The following is a 20,748-nucleotide window of genomic DNA, read 5'->3' on the forward strand; positions in this document are numbered from 1 at the left end:
ATTTTTTCAAAAAAGAGCAGTAAGGTTCAACAAAGAACCCCGATCTCACAGCACAACATTGTGTAACACTCTTAAAAGCTATTTGATTAGAAAAAAATGAGATTGAATATTTAATGCCTTATCAGAAACTAGTACCTAAAGCTGCTGGTACCTCTCAGAGGAACCAGTGGGAATACATCCGTAACCTGTAATAGTCATCCATGGTATCAGCTGACAGCTGAGTAATTGCCACGAGGACTGGAGGCCCATCAGATGTGGTGAGCAAAATCTTACCTTAAATAATGTCACTGTCTGCTTGCTAATGCTATTTCCGTTTAAACAGGGACGTTATCTTTCACAGGCCATCTTAGCCTTTTATTTGATTCTATTATATTCTCTTACCAAGCTTTAAACACCCTTTGAGCTTCTAAGTGTTGAGAGGCTCAGACTCCACAGCATGACTTAGTCATAAACCAGGCCAGACCACCGAATTCACATCCCGGTTTGTGCAGGAGCGACGGGGCTGCAGGGATCATCACGGTTCAAGTGGCTGTTTGTTTCCTTGCCCCATGCAGATTGCACTGCTGCAGCTTGAATCATCCACAGTCGCTTTGTACCACATTGAGATTTTCCATGGATGTCCTCCATCTAAACCCTTGAAGCAGGGCCATACTTTGACGTTAACTGCCAAACTTCACTGGACATTGGAATTGGACAAGTCCTAACATATAATTTTCCAAAGAACGTGAAGACCATTTAATGAAAATGTTATACATTATGAAATAAGAATAACTGAAGCTTTATGCTCCCTTAAGAATCATTTGTGGGCTGTATCTAATGGAAATACTGATATGTAGGATATATTACACGCAGCAATTAATAACGCTTTAGAGGATATACACCGTTACCATGGTTTCTGGACATATGAATTTCTGAATTTAGTTTAAAAAAACCCACACAACCCAAAACATTAATAACATGAATTAAAATTCCATCCGTTTAATATGCAATATACATGAGGACACTTTTATTTCTCAATATACACTTTGTCAAATTCAGTAAATTACTACATTCACATTTTCATTAGCTGTAGTCATAGAGTTGCAGATGGCTCTTAAAATCAGTCTTTACTTCATTTTCCATGATTTTTTCATGAAGCACGTCTTCGAGATTTCTTCTTCCTTAAACATTTATGTCATGGAACATCGGTTTGTCAGAAATACTGATTGATTTATCAGTCTGGAGTATACTGCATTGTTTCGCATAGATTTCAAATCCCAGCTTCCCATCGCTAGGCATCTGTCACTCTTATCCTCTAAGAGTATAATGCACTGGTGCTGATAAATTGCTTATTAGCTACAAAAAATACTACTTTATGTACAAACCTAATAAAATAGTAAACAAACGCTTTCTCAGATTGCTAGGATATTTCCAAAGCTCTGATATACTCTAAGCTTCTCTCCTTTTACCCACTTGCTGGATCATTTAGTGGCGTGGATATCCACTGCACAGTGCCTAGCATCTTAGGCACAAAACTCCCAATCTTACTCACCGCAGATATGTGGGGACAAGAGCCAGTGTCTGAACTTTAGCAACAGTCACCACTAAAAAAGCTCAGGTTTATGTTAGTGGAAACTTTGATTTCCCTTCTTAGGAAAAAAACCTAATTTTTGAAGTTTAAATCAATCAAATGGGCATTGAGTGTGGATATCTAGGATTAGAATCCTCATTCCCTCATTGTGTCTGTGAGTGATTACACCCATATTTCAGATATATGACTCTTTACCTGACGTATTTCTCAGGAGATTTTTCACGTTGTCAGTGTACAGGATATTACAGGACTGATGGGAACACCATTGTTCTTTGCCTTACTATTTTCACGTAGGGCCTCTACGTTGCAATTTAACTTGGAACTTTCCATGAGTTCCAAGCACACGAGGCGCTGTACAAATGCGGAGTGACAGGGAAACCCTGTCTCAAGGCCTCATAAACCAAACACATAAGAGGAAAGCAGAAGAAAAAAAGTGCTTCCTTATCTTGTACTGGGTGGGAAATGAGACAGAGAAACGTAGATTCTGATAAACTCTCTCTCCCTGGGTACCGTTCAATGCATAGGACTGCATTGGTCAGCATTAGATAAGGTGGCGTGATGTAGAGATCGGCAAGTTCGTGGTAGAACTAGACTGAGCTCTCTGTCCTATTCATTAGCCCTCTCTTTGTTTTATTTACGACTTCTCTGATGCTGTGTTTCAAAGTATTTAACAAACTATTTTGACAGTCAAGGTTGACGCAGCAGTAATTTACCTGTTCAAGAGTATTTCAGTTAATTATTTCATGGCACCAACACTTGGAAGAGGTGTTGCCTGCGTAACACAATAATCCTCTCTTCTTTTTACAAAAGCTTGAAATCTTCTGTGATTCATTTCACCCCTCATTCAGAGGATCAAGCCATCCCAATATCGTGGCCCAGCATCATTACGCTGAATGGTTCCAACTCCTAAATAGTTCTTGAGTTCCCTTCACAGAAGTCTGCCAAAGGCAGAGAGAAGAGGAAAATTCACACGTCCGCATTTAAAAGAGACAGAGGACACAATTTGTTTCTTACACACAGGATCTCCAGCAACTACAGGCAGCGTGAGTCACGCAGAACCACCAGCAATACCGCAGTAGGAAGCTCATCCTGTCCTCTGCTCTTCTCATGTCCTCATGCTCTTCTCATGTTGACTACATTCTGGCTCTTGTTCCAGGTCTCCCCAGACACATACCGAGCTGCACACTAAGAACAGACACCAGCGAGGTGAGATTTCTGCCCGCAAAAGAGCTAAACAGCCTTGGCAGAGGCTGCCAGCATCACTCTTACCAGGCACAAGAGGAGCATCACTGGTCTATCACTGGACTATTCTCTTAATAGTTGTCCCTAAATGAGATTTCCTGAAATCACACCTGAAACCCAAACAGTGAAATTTAATGAAAATTCTCCTTAACAACAAATTGCAAATCTACCCCAGCTGTGAACTCAGTTACAGCAATATATTTCAGGGAGGTGGGCAAATGTTCATCAGCAGAAGCATTCAAAGAAAGGACACAAAAGGAAACAGAAGGGCCAGAGCGCTCAGTGACTGCGTTAGAGCAGTCACAGATACTTGAGGCTAGGATGGAATCAGAAAGAAATGGAACAAAACCAGCATATAAAAATGAAGTTTAATTTGTAAATAAAATAATCATTTGTTCTACATGTCCTCATCTTTTTGGACCCTTAGAAAAAGAGAAATGCTTAAGGCTAAGGAAAATATTTTTGGGGAAAAGCAGTTGACCACTTGGTCGGTTTTTCCTTTGATGACACCTAGTCAAAACAAAGCGAGACTGCAGGCAGTCATTAGAGTTCTCTTCGTAGTTTGCTCCTTTGAAAATTTACACTTACATGCCCAGCAAGTTCAGTGGAACTGGATTAAACCACACGTGCTCACTTGGAGGAGAGCTTCTGGATAATTTTGGAGCTTTTGAGTTGAAAGCATTTGGGAAGGGAAACAAGTATTTGAGCCTTTGCTCAAAAACATCTGGTTTTGCATAAAGCTGATAGGGTTCTAGGTGCCAATTATTTCACACTCTGAAACTTATATATTGATTTTATTTTTATGTTAATCTTAGCATGACTCTGAAGTCCCAGAAATAGAATATCTTTCATCAGTTAACATGAAAGACAAATATCTCTATTTAAGATTAAAAAGTTAGGCTGTGATTAAATGAATCTCAACTTGTTACATTCCCTTTGCAAAAAAACTCCACTTGCTTGATTTTAAATAATAGTTTAGTTATCCACGTTAACACTCAAAACAAGGCAGGACACATTGAATTCCACCGGTGTTTAGGGATGCCTTGAGATGCTTACATCCCCTTTCTTTAGTGCAGCTTTAGAAATACCTGAAGTGTTTCGTCGTACCGCGTGCTTTGCTGCATAAGGATGTGATTGCTCAGGCTTCTTTGTTGGAGAGGAGTGCTTTGCTGAAAGAGGACCTCATTCTCCGCTGACTCTGAAGGCAGACCTCTCAGTTGCCTTCTTGAGAAAAGACGGTGTCATGTCAGGTCGAGTGATGGAGAGCATGTCTTCTCAAGGGAACTACCTTCCTGCATGGCTTTCTTGAACGCAGAGTCTGTGATGTGATGCGGCTGTACCATACCTGCCTTTACACTCGGTGACCTCGAGGTGCAGAGGGGCAGCTTATGTCTGATGACCGTTTGAGGAGGTTCCAGTCATGGGTGCACAGGACATGGCACAATACTGGAGCTAGGTGAGGTGTCCACACAGCTGTGGAGCTGCATAAGGCAAAGGACAACTGTGCAAATCTTGTGCTTTTTGGATGAGCCCCAATAGAATAGCATCAGTTCTGTGTACAGTCTTCACTGTTGGCTCCCATTTAACAAGGGACACTTAATTAGGAGAGAACTTAAGAAGCCTTAAATGCATGGAGTAGAAATGATAACACTAAGGCAACAGCAACATAGTTTGTAAGGCAAATATAACCCTGCCCCATAGCATATATGAATTAGTTACATAGCCTGATTTCAAACTGGGTTTTGTATAATGGCATGCAACAGCGCAGTCTCTAACCATGGTGGTTCAGTGGTGGATCCTAGGAGCTCCTGGAGCTCTACCTTAAGGACATGGAAATTAAAGAAGTCCCAGAAGCTTTCACAGGATTATTCCTGCAGTAATTATTATAATATAAAAGAGAAACCTAAAAGGTTTCTGTGCACATGTCTTTACCTTGGTCCCACTTCTTCATGTTCAAACTCACAGAAGAATTATTCAGAATCATGAGCCGAAAGCTACATAAAATCATAGTTCTCATTATTTATTTAACTGGAAGGTTTTTTTCTCTGTCGGTTTTTATGATCACCCACAACCTCATTCTCCATACACACTTTGTGAGGACAACTGGAGCTGAAGCCCTCTGGAATGAAGTCTCTCCCTCTGGGTATCACATCTTGGACATTTGCTAGTCCCATAGGTTTTATCAGATCCAATGATCCAATGATAATAACTGATGATGCAGTTAAACAGCTTAAAGTTTGATATTTATTGTTTGTACAGCAATCAAAAGCGCATCGTTGTCTGTACAGATGAATGAAAGGACTCAGTGCCTTGACGTGAGTATTTTGCATTCTGGCTTAGCAACGGTTTAAATGACAAAGAAGATATTAAAGAGGATGGATCCCAGGAGCCACACGTAGTTCATCCAGTGCACGCCACTTCTTCCCCTCTAACATCTCACAACATTCTTATTCCTTGCAGCTCTTCCAGTGATCCTTATCATTGTTCACAAACCTCTTCCTCTACTCCTCTCTATCCCTCTGACAAATCTTCAGTATGTATTCCTCTGACTGATGCACCCTGGTTTTCACCCCACTGACCCTGAAAACCATTCTTAATTTTTCAACCTATCATTTGGTGACACAGCCCTCACTTCCTCCTTTTTCCCCATTCTTCTGGTACCTTTGTCCTTATTTTCAACTGCCTTAAAGTACCTATTTCTTTTAAGCATTTCATTTATCCCTTGGTTTTCTGATGTCAAGAAAATGGATGGAAAATTCTCAAGAAGAGCCTCTGTCTGATGTGCAAAAGAAGTTCCAAAGCTTTCTCACAAAACCGTAATCCAACAAACCAAGAAACCTGCCAAAGCCCTCTCAAAACATGAGCACCAGCAGGATGTCCAAGGACACAGAGGAAAAACCCAGAATTAGCAAAAAGTAGCTAAAATTAACGAGGCTAGTGGCTACTTAGGCACCCACAAAATTGATTTCTGGAGGTGTAGATCACGTCATCCTCAAATGGTAACAAAGGAAAAAAATATTGCTGCAGTTCTTGAAAAAAATATTTTTCGGCTTTTAAGGGTAAGGAGAGAAATTTTGGGAGAAGGAGGTTTTGAGAAATTAGTTCTAATATTAAAGTGACCCAAAAATGGTATGGAGCAATGTACTCTGTTTCATGAGCAGATTTCTTTAGAAGAGAGATGGAAGGACATCAGCTGCAGTTTGTTTCTTGAGTTCCCACTTGCACAAATTCAATTGTGATTAAAAAGAAAAGAAAAAGAAACAAGAGGAGCAGCACTTATTGCATCTTTTGTGACAAAGTGACACTGCGGCACTGCAAAAACGTGTCTGGCATTATGATCTTGCCAACTTTGGCCATCTAGTGGCATCTTTTTCACGACAAAAAATAACAAATAAACCATTACAAGCCATCTCTATTTCGAAGAGAAACAAACCCCCAAACAGTGGCCGTATGTCAGGAAATGTGCCTGGAGCCACGTGATTCTGGCCACCTTATTGATGTTGTGGCAGAGAAAAAAAGCTCTGGATGTTTCAAAGCTCTGCAGCCTGGTGTGCTCCAGTGCAAACGTGCAGCGTCCTTGCCCGCAGATGTGTCAGCCTCTGTGGCTTTGCCCAGCACGAGCGGCAGCTTGGGGACAGGTTGGAAGACTGGTTGCATTAGGTATGGCACCAAGAAACGGTGAATGACTATGGTGAAAGAAATTTGCTGGATTTAGTCCTGCGGCACGCGGGCACACGGAGATCTGGCAGGGAGCCCTTTGCATGATGAGGTAACTTCAGGCAGCCCAGTCACCACAGAATCATGGTTTGGGTTGGAAGGGACCTTAAAGATCACCTGGTTCCAACCCTCTGCCCTGGGCAGGGACACCTCCCACCAGACCAGGCTGCTCCAAGCCCCGTCCAGCCTGGCCTTGAACCCCTCCAGGGATGGGGCAGCCACAGCTTCTCTGGGCAACCTGGGCCAGGGGCTCACCACCCCCACAGGAAAGAATTTCTTCCTGATATCTAATCTAAAATTCCCCTCTTGCAGTTTGAAGCCGTTACCCCTCATGCTATCAAGTCCCAGACTGACAACAAGCTCAGGTTTCTCTGGAGCCCTTCAGCCGAGGCAGACGGGGCCTCTGGCGACCCCGCGGCGCGTTTTCCTCCCAGGCTATATCATTTCAAGCCAGCGAGGAAGCACCGTGTCCCCAGGCCCGGGTGGCTGCTCTGGGGTTACCCGGAGGCACCGCGGGGCGGGCTGGAAACCCGAGATGGCGGGAGGCGATCAGCCGCCGCGCTGACGGGCCCGGCGCAGCCCTTCCGAGCGGGAGGGGCGGTGGGCGGCCGGCGGCGGAACTGCTGTTCCCGAGCCGCGGGGCCCCGGCGGACCCCGGCGGCACGGACCGGCGGCACCGCCGAGGCAGCGCTTCCTGGGCAGGGCCGCGGAGCGCTCGGCTACCGGCTCCCCGGGCTCGGGCCGCCCCGCCGGTCCCGGCGATCCCCGGCCTCGCCATGCAGCGCTTCACGGTGAACATCAATCTGCCGGCGCGGACGCTGACGGGCGCCCTCAGCGCCCCGAACAGGGGGGCGGCGGACTGGTGAGGGGCCGGGCCGCGGGCGGGCTCTGGGGGAGGGAGAGGGGCGGCTGGGGGGTCGCGAGCCTCTCCCCGCGGAGCCCCCCGGGCTGAGGGGAAGGAGCCGCGGAGTGGGCCCGGCTCCCCGCTGCCTGCCCCCGGTGTGCCTCCTCCCGCTCCCCCGCAGGCACGCGGGTTTAAGCGGGACGTTCGTACGTGTCCAGGTGCCGAGGCTCAGCCCGCGGCGGCAGGTGGATCCCTGCGGAGGGTCGGCTGTGCCCGCCTGCCGGGGTGCCGTGCCCTGCCGTCACCGCAAATACGCGGGCCCTTTTTTTGTCCCTGGAAGCGGTAGTGCTGGTGTGTCCCAGGCGAGCCTCCTCCTGCCGGGCCCCGTTCCTGGGCGGGGAGGCGGGCAGGGAGCCCGGTGGAGGTGCCACTATCCATCTGTCCAGCCAGAACAAAGCCATGGCCATGGATGAGTGAGGGCCGGTCCCTTCTAGCAATGGCATTGGCTTCTGCGGGCAGAGGTCTCGTTGGTGCAACAAGCTGCTGAGATCAGAGCAGCTTCTTCTGGTTTCTTTTCCTGTTATAGTTTGAGAGGTGATGTACCAAGCCAGCAAGCATATTGCTTTTTGTATTAATTTTTCTGAGCAGTGACTTCACCCAGCTGTGCTGAGAAGCTTTAACCTAATACTGCTGAATCTTAGGGACAGAAATAAAACAAAATAGCTGCTGAACCAAGTAATTTTTGAAAACCGTGGTGTTTACATCTGTCAGCTCACAGAGCAGTGACCATTGCAGTTCTCTGGAGTTCTTAGTTTGAAACTTTGTTTTTCTCCTTTGACTGTTCCCGCTTGCTTGGTGTTCACCACAGCTCTATAATTGTCATCGGTGGCTGCATTAACCCCTCCTAAACTCAGACAAGCCTCAGCAGATTTGCACTATAACTGTAATCATTGTTCACATGCTCCTTTTTTTGTCTAAATAAATAAATAAATAAAATGCAATTAATTATATAATTGCAAATATATTGCTTACCTGTGTGCTTATATATAAAATTTGGGAATGCTCTTTGTGAATTCCTATGTGATGTCTTAAATTTACAGAAGGGGATTGTTATGGGTGGACACAATGAGGCGCTTTGCGGTGGCTTAGGGTTCCATCAGCGAATGCTTTAGCAGACAGGGCAGCAATGGCGTTTTAGAATGCTTTTGAGTTTTATGTTATTAAATAGTTTTTACTCTTTGATGATTGTGTCTAGTAGCATGCACTCAACTTACAAAAAAAAAAAAAAAGCCTTATTCTTGATGGGAAGTTCTTTTTGTTCTTTTTTTCTTGTTTGATGATGATGTGTGCTTTTCTAGGGGCTGGCAAGGTTTGATTGCATATGGATGTCATTCTCTTGTGCTGATAGTTGATGCCAATACTGCTCAGACTTTACAGGTTTTGGAAAGACACAAAGCTAGTGTTGTCAAGGTGAGACATACATGTTTTAAGGTATATTACTTGATTCTGGTGTATATATTATTTTTCTAAATAACTGTAAATACTTGATGTTATTTCTCTGCTACAGAGCCCAATTAAGTGCACTTTTTTTAATAATAATAAATAAATTGTTCAAATCCTGGGTGAAAACATTGGGTAGGGCAAAACCAATACAGATCCCTACAAGATCTTTGTCAAGAGCCTTACAGATAATGACGTTGTAGCTTTTAAAAATGTTTGTAAGGTTTAGGAATTAGTTTTGCTTGATTAGAGAGAATTTTGAAACTGACTGGAAAAAAGGAAGGTGGAAGGGTTAGGTTTCAAAAGAGATACTTTACATTGTTTTTTGAGACTGTGTGCTGTGATGTGTTAAAAATAATAGTGTTAAAATGTCACAAAGGACCAAAAACTGATTTTTTCCAGCATGTTTGTATATTTGCCCAAATCTTTCAGTGAATTTTGAGCATTCTCAGGGTTGCCCAGGCATTGCTGTCAACTTAGAACTTGTGCCGCTGTTATGAGTAGTCTCTCTGGTGACAGCTGCGAGGCAACTTAGGTGACTCTCAGTAAGGAGGGTTATTTCTCAGTTATCTCAGAGCAGAGGTGTGTCCACGACAGCAACCACGGAGTAAGCAGCACTCTGTGAGTCAATACCTTTGCTTGCCTTTTGGCAACTTATTTGTGGGTAAGCGTACCCTCAGCCTCAGTTGACTTCACGCTGCCCTTTAACATGACCAAATCTATTCCATTGTCTATAATTGTGTAAAAAATAGAAAATGTAAGTGGTGTGGAAGTAGCAGCTATAACGATGACTCTGCTTTAAAATTTACACTTAGCTTAGATAATAAGTTGTAGCAAAATTAGTTTTTGATCCATGTAATGATAACATTTCAGTGCACTTTGGTGACATTCACTAGCTTTGAGAAGTAACGTTATTTCAATAGGAAACCAAATGCTGAAGTCCAAATGGTTTTTATATAATTTATAAGATGATTTTTCAAAACTACTATCTAGTGCTTTATTAACAGAAATAGACTGTAAGAAAATGACTTACTTATGAGGAGGAAGAACGAAGAGAAGTAGGCTTTATATGAGAAATTATTGTGAGACCATGATACCTTTATGTACATTTGTATGACATTTCCTTTGATCCCTAACTGATTTCTTTTTTTTTTTTTTTGTAAATGCTGAAAGTGTAAATAAGCTGGAGGGGATCTGTAAGAAATCTACTGTACGTCTGACTTAAACTCTTTGTAGTAGAGGTTCACAGCAGCAAACTCAGCCTACAGGGTATCTTCTCCCCCAAACCCCATGTTTCAGATTTGAAAATTTTCAAAATGCACCATTATCTGCAACAAAAAAGCAAAGAGAAATGCAGTTGTTTCATAATCCTTCTGCAGTCTGTTTAACTGTTTTCCTTTAAATGCTTCCTGGCCTTTGGCTCTCATAACTGTGTCAGGTAATGGTTTCAGTGAAAATGGATCCATGTCAGTGGTCCGTAGGTCGATATGGTGTTTGTGGGATACTGATAGCTTAGCACGGATTGGATTATGTCTGATTTTGTTTTGTTGGAGCAGTGTGACTACAATGAGAAAAGAGGGCTTATGGTGATAGAGCTGCATGAGCTCTGGGTGAGACTGATCGCGTTAAAGATCTCCTTTTTGTTGGTCATAGCTTGGTGACAACTCCTCCTGTGGGAAGTGATGTTTTTCAGACTTGAAATTTGCTTCAAAGTAACATATATTTACCTGAGGAAGAAATAGCTTTGCAGATTTCTATAATTACTTTTTTTAATAGCTACATAGCTACATGCAGGTAATCTCATGGGTAATTTTTTTGTAACAGCAGGGAATCGGGAATTGCAAAACTGGAATTTGCAGGTAGAGGAGATTCTTCTAAGAATTCTTTGTTATTCTGGTAGAAACACACTTTGGCTTTATAGCTAGAGCTCTTTGAAGATTGCTTGCTGTGCATGTGCAATGTTTGTTTAATTTATTCAGCTAGGCTTTTGAGAAGCATCCTGGTCACACCTCTGAGAGGGGTAGCACAAAGGTGGCTACAGTGCTCTGAATGCCGTTATAAATCTAATTCATGTTGCAAAATTAGCGGTGCCTAATGATAATTCTGTTTCTATTTTTTTAATGTCACGCTTTCAATATCTGCAAAAAGTGTTGTGTTTGGCCTCAGGTACTTTCTCCGTCAGGTACTGTGACAGCACACAGCCAGCTAGATACAGCGTCATTTTTGTAGTAGGTAAACTCCTAATAGTTTAGCATTAAGATTTCTTTATTCTGTTAGTGTCTTCCGTCTCTTGTAGGGGCAGAAGTTCACTTTTAAAGCAGATAGTAAAACAAGTCTATGTTGAATAGATAAGGAAGGAGTCAGTATTATCTCCTTATAATCTTGGGAGACTTGTAGGCAGAATGTTTCACATTTCAAGACACATAGTTTTCATAAGTATTGCCGACTTGCAAGCCCATGCAGCTTGAAATCCCAAACCAGAAAGAAGTATGTGGAAATCAATCGTGACAATATGGTGAAAAGAACCTAAAAGATAGCAAATGTCAGCAATAGCTTGACATGAGACAACATATAGATGAAAGACTAAACTTCCTTCCTCCCCAATACCATAATATACTTGTATTTGACAGATGAGGAAAAGAACATGTTTTAGGATGTGTATAAAAGTTGGATGGTGAATTCTCAACTTTCATTTGTTTGGAAATCAGTGGGTATAACGTTGCAGATGCCCGCAGAACCTTAAATATTGCCATTTAGTTTCTTTTGAATATTTGAGTAAACTTTTTATATTCATAGCATATACTTATGGATTGTTGTAATTGCCTTCAGGACAAGGGTTGTTGATTTATGTAGTTTGAAAGTACCAACCATGCAGTCATGCAGCACAGTTGCCACATACCTTAAAATTGCATGACTGATGGTAGCTTAAAAGTATGGTTATGCAGATGTTATTAATGTTAACTATTACTATGCTTTTTTGTTAAGTAGTTTATTATTTGTTTATCCATATGAAAAATATGAAGTATAGTGTCTTTGTTATATGTATGTTTGCCTCCTTTGACCAATTTTCATCTGTATCTTCAGGTTAAGTGGGCTAAAGAAAATTACCATCACAATATTGGTTCTCCATATTCTTTACGTTTAGCTTCTGCTGATGTTTCTGGAAAAATAATTGTATGGGACGTGGCAACAGGAACAGCTCGTTGTGAAATACAAGAACATGCAAAACCAATTCAAGGTAATGATACTGCATGATGTTTGTATGGAACTTATTTTATGGAGCATTGTGTACAAATCCATCGCCTAGGTTTAACAACCTATGCTCAGTTCTGCTGTTGGATTTTACTGTTGGGATTACTAGCCTTTCTATGTTTGTCTGCTGATTTTCTGTGTAAACAGTAAGTAAAGACTTACTGTCTTCCAGAGGGATGCTGTGAGATTTAATTCATTATGGTAATATTTTCCAAGATCTGAAAAAAAGTTACAGTCTATTAATGTTATTGATTGAAATAATAACATTTACGGTGTCAAGTTCCTGCTTTTGAATTGGGGATGTAGTGCAGTTTGCATTGCACCTGAATGTTGATGTCATCTATAATGGTGTAGTACTTTTAACAGTGTTACATTGCTGTAAGTTAAGAGTTTTGATTGTGCACATATACTTTGACAATTATTTAGTTAGTTTGTTATGTAGCTACTTCTGGTCAAATATACTAGCATGGTAATATATATTTGCAGTGCAACTGGAGAGCGAAGGTTTTTTTGAGCACCTATGGTGTTGTCTGATTCATAGGAACAGGGAGGCTTTTTTATGCATAGATAGCAATATTAAAAATAGAAAGTGAAATGAAGAAAGGACAAGTTATTGTGTAAATTTTAGCATAGAAGACAGTTGTAAATAAGGCAGGTTTCGCATAAAGTTGGAGTTAGCGGTGGGAAGTCTTGAAACTGAGTATGCCACATTTTAATTAGATTTCAAGTGTAATTCGGTGGACATAATGGTAACAACACAAACAGTCAAGAGAAAGAGAAAATTTTGAGATCGTATAAATAACTGGTTGTGGCTTTCATTTGAGCAGACAGTTTAGTGGTGGTATTTGCTGCTTTTGATTCTGTTCTGTGGGTAGTAGCTCAGTGCAGCTGGGCAGGTCTGAAAAATACCTGATAAACTCTACCCGAACAGTTCTGGGCAGCTGGATGTTTCAAGATTCCTTATCCCATTACCAGAAAAAAAAAAAAAAAAATCGTCTTGTTCAGGGATCTCACAAGTCTCTGGGGGAAGTAAAAAACAAAAGCAAAACCCAACCACGCAACCAAAATCCCTCAAAAAAATCCAAAGGAAAAAAAAAAGCCTGGAGAAAGGAGCTATGCATTTATGATGATATAAGTTATAGAAGACTTATGTTTGCTTATGCTAGAGGCAGAAATATCTAGAAGCCTGGCCTGGAGGTCAGTACTATCTTAATTGGTCTGATGAAGGATAGAGAACAGAAAATGTAGCCACTGGCCAGGTATAAGACAATTAAGAGAATATATTGGAAAGGAATAATTAAGTGTCTTTCTCCTTGGTTCTTTTTGTGCTCATCTATTAGTAAGGTGTCATCAGTCAAATGCTCCCTTTCATTAGGTAGCATCTTGTACTTCATCAATGAAAAAGTTAAGGTAGCGGTTAGAACTCAGAAAAGGGAATCAAAAGATCTAGACTTCATTCCTTGTTGCATCACGCACTCAATATCATTTTTACTGTTGCTTTGATTGGTGCAGTTTGTAGTTGATAGTAGTACTCTCCTACTGTTGTAAAACTTAGTTTTTTGGTTCTAATTGCTCGTGTTAGGCACTTTTCTTTCTATTGGCACCGCTCTTAACAGAGCTGACCAGGAGCTGGCTGGAGCGCTGGAATCTGCTTAGCTTTGTGGCTGCGCTACTGTGGCTGGTCTGCGTCCAGTCCCTGAGCTGGTGCTGGGAGCAGGCTGCTTCCAGCATCAGCCTGGCTCTTACGCAGTTAGCTGGGAGGGATAACTCGGCAAGTACACAACATCTACGTGCTCTGCTGTGTGCTCTGGATTTCTCTTTATTGCTACTGCAGTCCACACTAGCAATATGTTTACAAATTATTTCTAAAGCTAAATTGAGAACACTTCCCCCCCCGCCCCGCCCCAAGAATAACTTATAGTTTATTTGGACTATTTTAAAAACTTGTCATGATGCTTGCGTGGCACTTGCTTTTTATTTTGAATTCTATTATTTGAAAACCCACTTTTGAAATTAGGTTTAGGGTGGGTTTTTGTTATATTTCTGTTTTTATAAAGCCTGTGCAAGTAAATGCAATATCATAAGTCTGATAGTGGGACATTGAAAATTTATTCTATTGACTGCGGTTGATTTTATTAGTTTTATTTTTTTTTTGTATGTTATAAGTTACGTTTCATTTACTCCCGACACCTATTCACTGAATGTTTGATGGAGTTTTGACCATGCCATTTGAAGATTTCTCCAGGTTTTCAGCCCCAGTGAAGGCTTTCCAATCTTCTGGGTGAGAAAAAAATAAGCAACAGAATTAAAATTCTGTTCTTTCCTAAGTCCCTGGTTTGATATAGTAGTAGCCTCTAACAAAAGCAGCTTCTTTTCCTTTCCATCTGTTTCTGAGGCCTCTGGCTGTTATTATGAGACTGTAGAAAATGGTGCAAACAGAGAGATTGAGCACCAGGGTGATCTGCCGGTTCTCTGTGTGTTATCTGCGAGAGCTTTGAAGGATAACAGCTGGAGCCTCACTGTTTCAATGAGGAGAAAAGCAGTGCATCAGTGTAAGGCACTCTTCTTTATTTAATCCAAACTCTGCATTCAGCTGAGAAGGAGTTAACCTTTTGTATACTTACAGTGTAACTGATTATGACACACGTGGCTGGATTATTATTTTTTTCCCTGAAATTCAGTGGGGAGCGCTTACTAGCGCTGAAAAAGCTGAATTGATAAAACATAAGAATGGCTGAGGAAGGGAGTTTTTTTGACATCTTAATACATGTGACCATGCTGTAGAGAAGCTCTGCCTCGGTGGGGCCATGCAGTGAGCGGTAGGAGCTGGACTTGAGGGTGATTTTGTCCACTGCCTGTGTGACCCGTTCTGTTGTCTAAAACACTGCCCCATGGAGCATGTTGGTAGCTCTAACACAGCTGCTGTCAAGTAACTGAAGTGTCTCTCTGTTCTCATTTGCAGAAAACATAGTCTTTTATGCCTGTTTATCTTGAATGTTTAAATGATGCCCAGCCATGATGATTGGCACCCATACCTCTTCAGACTGACCCTAGCATTTAGGCATTGTACTTGTATTCTTGATTGTGTGTTACACTCAGTTTCATTTTCCTCTTAAACTTAAGACTGGCTGTTAAAAGGTATTTGAAGTGGAGAAGACGTTTGTTTCCAAATACTGGTCCAATACTGATACCAGCTCAAATATTAATTTGGGAGGGTGTATGGTTCATGGTGTCATCCCAAATATTAAGTGGGATGCTCTATGATTCTTTTCATTTTGACTCTGCAGGGATTCTGTACAACACAGTATGTTGTTTCAGGTAGGAATTCACGGATGAAAAGTTATGACTTCTTCAGATCAGATGTGTGTTGTGTGCATGTGCGTGGACATGTGTAACCCAGTGTATTGCTGCTTGTTAAAACCATAAATTCAGATTGTAAAAGGGACTTATTTTTTAGAATTGTGAAATAGAAACATCTTGTTACTAACAAGTCACTACACATTTCTTTAAAGATGAGGTATTGCAGAAGAAAAATAGTTTTTAAATAGAACAGACTTTTTAAAAAAAAAGTTAATTTCACTGTTGTTTCTTCTTTCTTTTGACAGACATGCAGTGGTTGTGGAATCAAGATGCCTCTAGAGATTTACTGCTTGCTGTTCATCCACCTAACTATATCGTACTGTGGAATGCAGACACAGGCACCAAACTTTGGAAGAAAAGTTACGCGGAAAATATTCTGTCTTTTTCATTTGACCCCTTTGATCCATCACACTTAGCTTGTAAGTTTGCATGTATGAAATGAGTGTTGTGAATATGTGTGACCAAGCAAAATGTTTAAGTAAAATGTTAATATTGAGATTAAAGTAATGAATTGGAGAGAATAATGTCATTAATGCCAAGAAGAAGTCTCAAAAAGACAGGGGAGTCTTTGGCCAATGTGGAATATTCTAAAATAAGATGCTATTCAGTGAGAGGAGGGGAAAAGTACGCATGGGAAGTTAGAGATGTGAAAATAAACGTTTGAGACTATAAAGAAGGTGGAGAGCATGTAGATAGGGAGCCAGAGGAAGCCAAGTATAGAAAGCCCTGTTAAACTGACATAAAAAGCTACAAAAGGATGGATGCTGAGGGAGAATCCAGTGAGATGAATAGACCAAGAATAAATGGTACTTTCAACAGAAAGGTTTTTTTTTTTAAAGGAATGGAGTGTGAGCTTCAGTTTTGAAGCAACTCAGGTGTCAAAGGGGACCTAGTGCAGATTTATTGACATTTTAGCAGAAAGAAACTAAGAGAAATAAGAGAGTTAATATTTTATTCTTTAATTTAGCTTGATCATTCCTGTTCTATAATGAGACAGTGCAGTTTCCAGTCTTTTTAGTTGTCTTTTTTTTATCTGCCATACTATTCAACCTACAATTGTATAAACATGTAGTAAAATCTTAGCTACATCTTTACAGCTTAGCTGAATCTTTATGCTGCAACATAAATAATGTGAGTTAACAATTCTTTGAGCCGTGCTCTGCATGAGAATAAAAACTGGGGATATAGCCAATGTAGGCAACCCTGCCTTCTATTTGCATTGAGAAGCTTAAAGAAAAATAGTTGAGAGAGAATAACCGTAAGGAAGAAACGAGATTTCCGCCAGTAATCTGCACAGTAATTTTTTAGTATAGACTTAGTTTTGAAAAACTGAGTTTTGTGGACCTAATTAATTGTTGCACTAGGTGATCTGAAAGGTCCCTTCCAACCTAGGCAATTCTGTGATTCTATGATCTGCAGTTCTTTCGGTAGAAGCTGCATGTTGTCTAGAATTATGAGTTTTCTGCCTAATACAGTACTATTAAAGTTATTAGCATTTCTCCCCACCAAAATTTCATTAAAATGGAACACAAGAATCAAATTGCAGGTTGTATTTTGCTATACTAAAAATTGTTTTTCTTGGTACAGTGCTTACCAGTGAAGGAATAGTGTTCATCTCCGACTTCTCTCCTTCCAAAGCTCCTGCCAGCTCCGGGAAGAAAGTTTACATCTCTAGTCCCCATTCCAGCCCTTCGCATAACAAGCTGGCTGCTGCCACGGGGGCCAAAAAAGCCCTTGACAAAGTAAAAATCTTAATCAGTAATGAAAAGCCAAGGTAGGTTGCAAGTATTTATTCTCAGATAAGGTTTTGTATACCTGTATGTTTTATAGATGGAATTACATTAAAGTCTGTAAGATAATTAATTTTAAAAGAGAAAATTTACTGGGGTAGGCAGATTGTTGGATGTCCTGTGTTGAGGACATTGTGTAAGGATATAACATTGACAGTCATTCATCCCGTTCTGTCCATAAAAAGCCGTATCATCCCAGCATGTTTTACATAAGTTAATGACATAATGTTCTCCCTTCACTAAGAGATTTGCATGCAAGTGTAAATTCAGAAACATCTTTCTTAAGGGGGGGGGAAAAAGTGAAAATGGGTTAACGGAATTCATTTCAATTGCGGAATGAGAAGGGGTATAATAAGAGAATAAAAATTCTGTGAGAATAAAAATACCTGAGAAGAGTTGTCATTCTGATGTTATACATGATACTGCAGTAGGAGGCATTTTTTAAGTTAATAGTGTATAAATAAAATTAGATTTTATACATTTGTCTGTTTTCTGACCTTTTAAACCTAAAGTTGTTGCATTTTGATGTGGGGGGTTTTTTTTGTTAGAAATTCTCTAGAGCATTTTCTTTTCTTTGGTGTAATTCTTTTTTCATTTTGTACTTTCCATTTGAGTAATAAAAGTATTTCTTGAGCATCCAGCGAATTTGAGAACAAACTAATCAGACTATTTTCAGATAGCACTTGACACCAAAATTTAATGCAGATATGAAATCTATACTCTGTTTTGATAAGGTGTTTAAATTGAAAACTTGATGATGCTCCCTCAGGTAATCATTTAAGAAACTGTAATTTTTGTATGAAGTTAAAGGGCATGGTGTTGTCATTTTGTGTTCTGTAATGCCTAATTTGCGCTGCATTGGACAGAATACTTGGTTTGCAAATACTGAGACAGTACTTATGCTGCGGCTGTCTTATGTATCCTCTGTAATAACAGAAAATCAGCAAAGATACCATTTTTTTTTTTTCTTCTCCTGATTGTATTTTAATTTTTATATGAATATTGCTAAGGATATGACGGTCATCTCTTTTCTCCCTCCTTTTCCATCCAGAACACCTGAAAAGAATAGAATTGGAAAAGAGGGAGAAAAAAATTGTAGCAGCGATGGTTTATCTGGTGTTATATTAGTTTAGGGAAAACTTTGAGGAAGGAGGAGCAGGAGACTGTCAGCAAAGTGATTGCAGACAAAAGGTGAATAATGCTCCTGAAGCAAGGAATGAGATGCAAGAAGAGTGTAAGGAGGGTTTAGCGCGTGGTAGAATGAGGAGATTAAAATAAAATAAACCCCCGCAAAGGGATGATACATTAGATCAGTTAAGAGACCTTCAAACCTAGGCCCAGTATGAGGATCTTTTTCTTCAATGTGACTTAGAGTTCATTGGGTTGCATGTGCCTAATGAACCTCTCTACTTTGCAGCCAGTCTCCTGTTGGCAATCAACAAAATGACGAACAGTCCTGCTCTTTGCTACTTTCTTTGAGTCTGTAGACTGGTATTCTTGATAGGCTAGTTCTGTTCATTTCAAAATAAAGTAATATGCATAATAATATAAAAATTGAAGTAAGCAGTATGTTTAAGGGTAATTTCCCATGAATACCACTAAATGTCATGGCAGCTAGCACTGATTGTAATTGAATTGCTTTGTATTTCAGATGTGCAAGAATTACACTTGTTCCATTTGGATTACATACTATTTTAAAAATTACTCTATAATCTTATTTAGACAAAAGTCAACAGCGTGTGTGTCTTTTAAAGGTCAGTGATGCTTTGCACTGCTGTAGCAATTAAAAGGAAATCTGCGGTTCCCTAGTGATGAAAACAGGGAATAATGGAAAAAATGCAGCTGCAGGAAAATTTATACTGCTAATTTTAGTTTGAACTTGAAGTATTTGTTGATACTGAACTTGTTCGTATCTGATGTTTTACAGTGCTGAATCTGTAACGCTCAACGATTGTCTTCAGTTGTCATATTTGCCTTCCAAAAGAAACTACATGCTGTTATTGTATCCCAGAGAAATTTTGATTCTTGACTTGGAAGTGAGTCAAACAGTGGGTGTGATTGCAATTGAAAGAACAGGCGTGCCTTTCCTACAGGTAATGAAAACATTGATTGGTTTCGAACATTGTAATAGTTTATTAAGGTCATATATAAGTTCATTACTCAGCGATAGCTGTGTTTTGGTTCTAGAGGATGAAAAGAAGTTAGCTCACCAGGGGGGAGAAATGTCCTCTGAAACAAACCTTGTTTAATTTAGTTTTCTGAAGTCTGTAGCAAACCCACCTCATTTTGTGGTGTTAGAAAAGTTACCAGTATGGAAACAGTGCTGTGGAAAAAGGACACTTCAGTCTCTGATGGTTAAGCTGCTCACACACATCTTAATACCAGTTCTCTGAGCATCTGCCTTTGCTTAATTAGGCAGCTAAGTCTAGTTAGAGGTCTTATTAAAGTATCTTTATTCTCTTGGAATGGTGAATTCCAATACCAAAAAAGAAAGCTTTTTTGTTTTTAAAAAAAGTGGTAGCTAAAAAGAATATATATGAGTGCATTCATGTTTAAAAAAGAAAAACCCCAAACCAGCAAACAATTCAAACAACCTTCAATGAATTTCCCAAATTAATTGACTTCCTTAGTCAAAGGTACTGTAGCTGAAGAAAGTCATTGGAAAGAATTTCTTGAAGTTTCTTCGTGAAAGAAATTCATGAAGAAATTCATCCCATTAATGGTAACATTTATAGTGACTCGCTTATACATCAGGATACATCAGTGTACTTTGCAAAGGATAAAATTTTGACAACCCAATGTAACGTGGTATGTCTTTACCTAGGTAATTCCTTGTTTTCAACGTGATGGGTTATTTTGCCTGCATGAAAATGGCTGTATAACTTTAAGAGTTCGCAGACCTAACTGCAGCATCACTGGAACTCCAAATGAAGAGCCAGGTAAGTTTTGTGTCAAAAATGTCCAGAAATAAACTTTGAGGCATTTTAATTATTACTTTAACACCAATATTAACCATCATGCCTCATACAGGGTGGTGAATTACAGGCCTTCTAGTGTTGTTTTTTTTTTCTTATACATTAAATTTAAATTTAATTTTATGCTGCATTCTCCCAGAATTGTTCTTGACTTTGCTGAAATTTAGTGTAAAATAAGATATCCTGGAAATCCTCTTATGACTAAATAACACTTTATTTATGAAGTGGCTTAACAGTCACATATACAAGAAAGTTTTAAATAAAAGATGATTAGTTTGTTCTTTTTATCTTTAAGAAAAAACATATTTTTCAGGCAAACACAAGGTTTTGGAAGCCATTTGGCCACTTGGAAGAATTGATTTTAAAGCTAAGACATGGGCTTAAATTTACATTAAAATCTAAATTATTAAACCTTTATCTCTTTTATGAAACATTACTAAGAATGGCTTTTTAAACGTAATGGAGGAGACTGGAAAAAAAGAAGGGAAAACAGTTCTG

General features: G+C 40.0%; 1 protein-coding gene across 5 annotated transcripts in view; it reads left to right on the forward strand.

Moving 5' to 3' along the window:
• Positions 1-7,196: 7,196 nt before the first annotated feature.
• WDR11 (WD repeat domain 11) overlaps positions 7,197-20,748 on the forward strand; it is a 45,315-nt gene continuing 31,763 nt past the window's right edge. For all 5 annotated transcript variants that reach the window (XM_054206316.1, XM_054206317.1, XM_054206315.1 and 2 more), the window contains exons 1-7: positions 7,197-7,391; positions 8,732-8,843; positions 11,958-12,111; positions 15,731-15,904; positions 17,073-17,259; positions 19,203-19,368; positions 20,100-20,214. In XM_054206316.1, the coding sequence (XP_054062291.1) occupies positions 7,306-7,391; positions 8,732-8,843; positions 11,958-12,111; positions 15,731-15,904; positions 17,073-17,259; positions 19,203-19,368; positions 20,100-20,214 (994 nt within the window). In that variant the 5' untranslated portion in view covers positions 7,197-7,305. The remainder of the gene's footprint in view (positions 7,392-8,731; positions 8,844-11,957; positions 12,112-15,730; positions 15,905-17,072; positions 17,260-19,202; positions 19,369-20,099; positions 20,215-20,748) is intronic.

The sequence above is a fragment of the Rissa tridactyla genome, chromosome 6 (genome assembly GCF_028500815.1).
Source record: "Rissa tridactyla isolate bRisTri1 chromosome 6, bRisTri1.patW.cur.20221130, whole genome shotgun sequence".
In the NCBI taxonomy this organism is placed as follows: domain Eukaryota; kingdom Metazoa; phylum Chordata; class Aves; order Charadriiformes; family Laridae; genus Rissa; species Rissa tridactyla.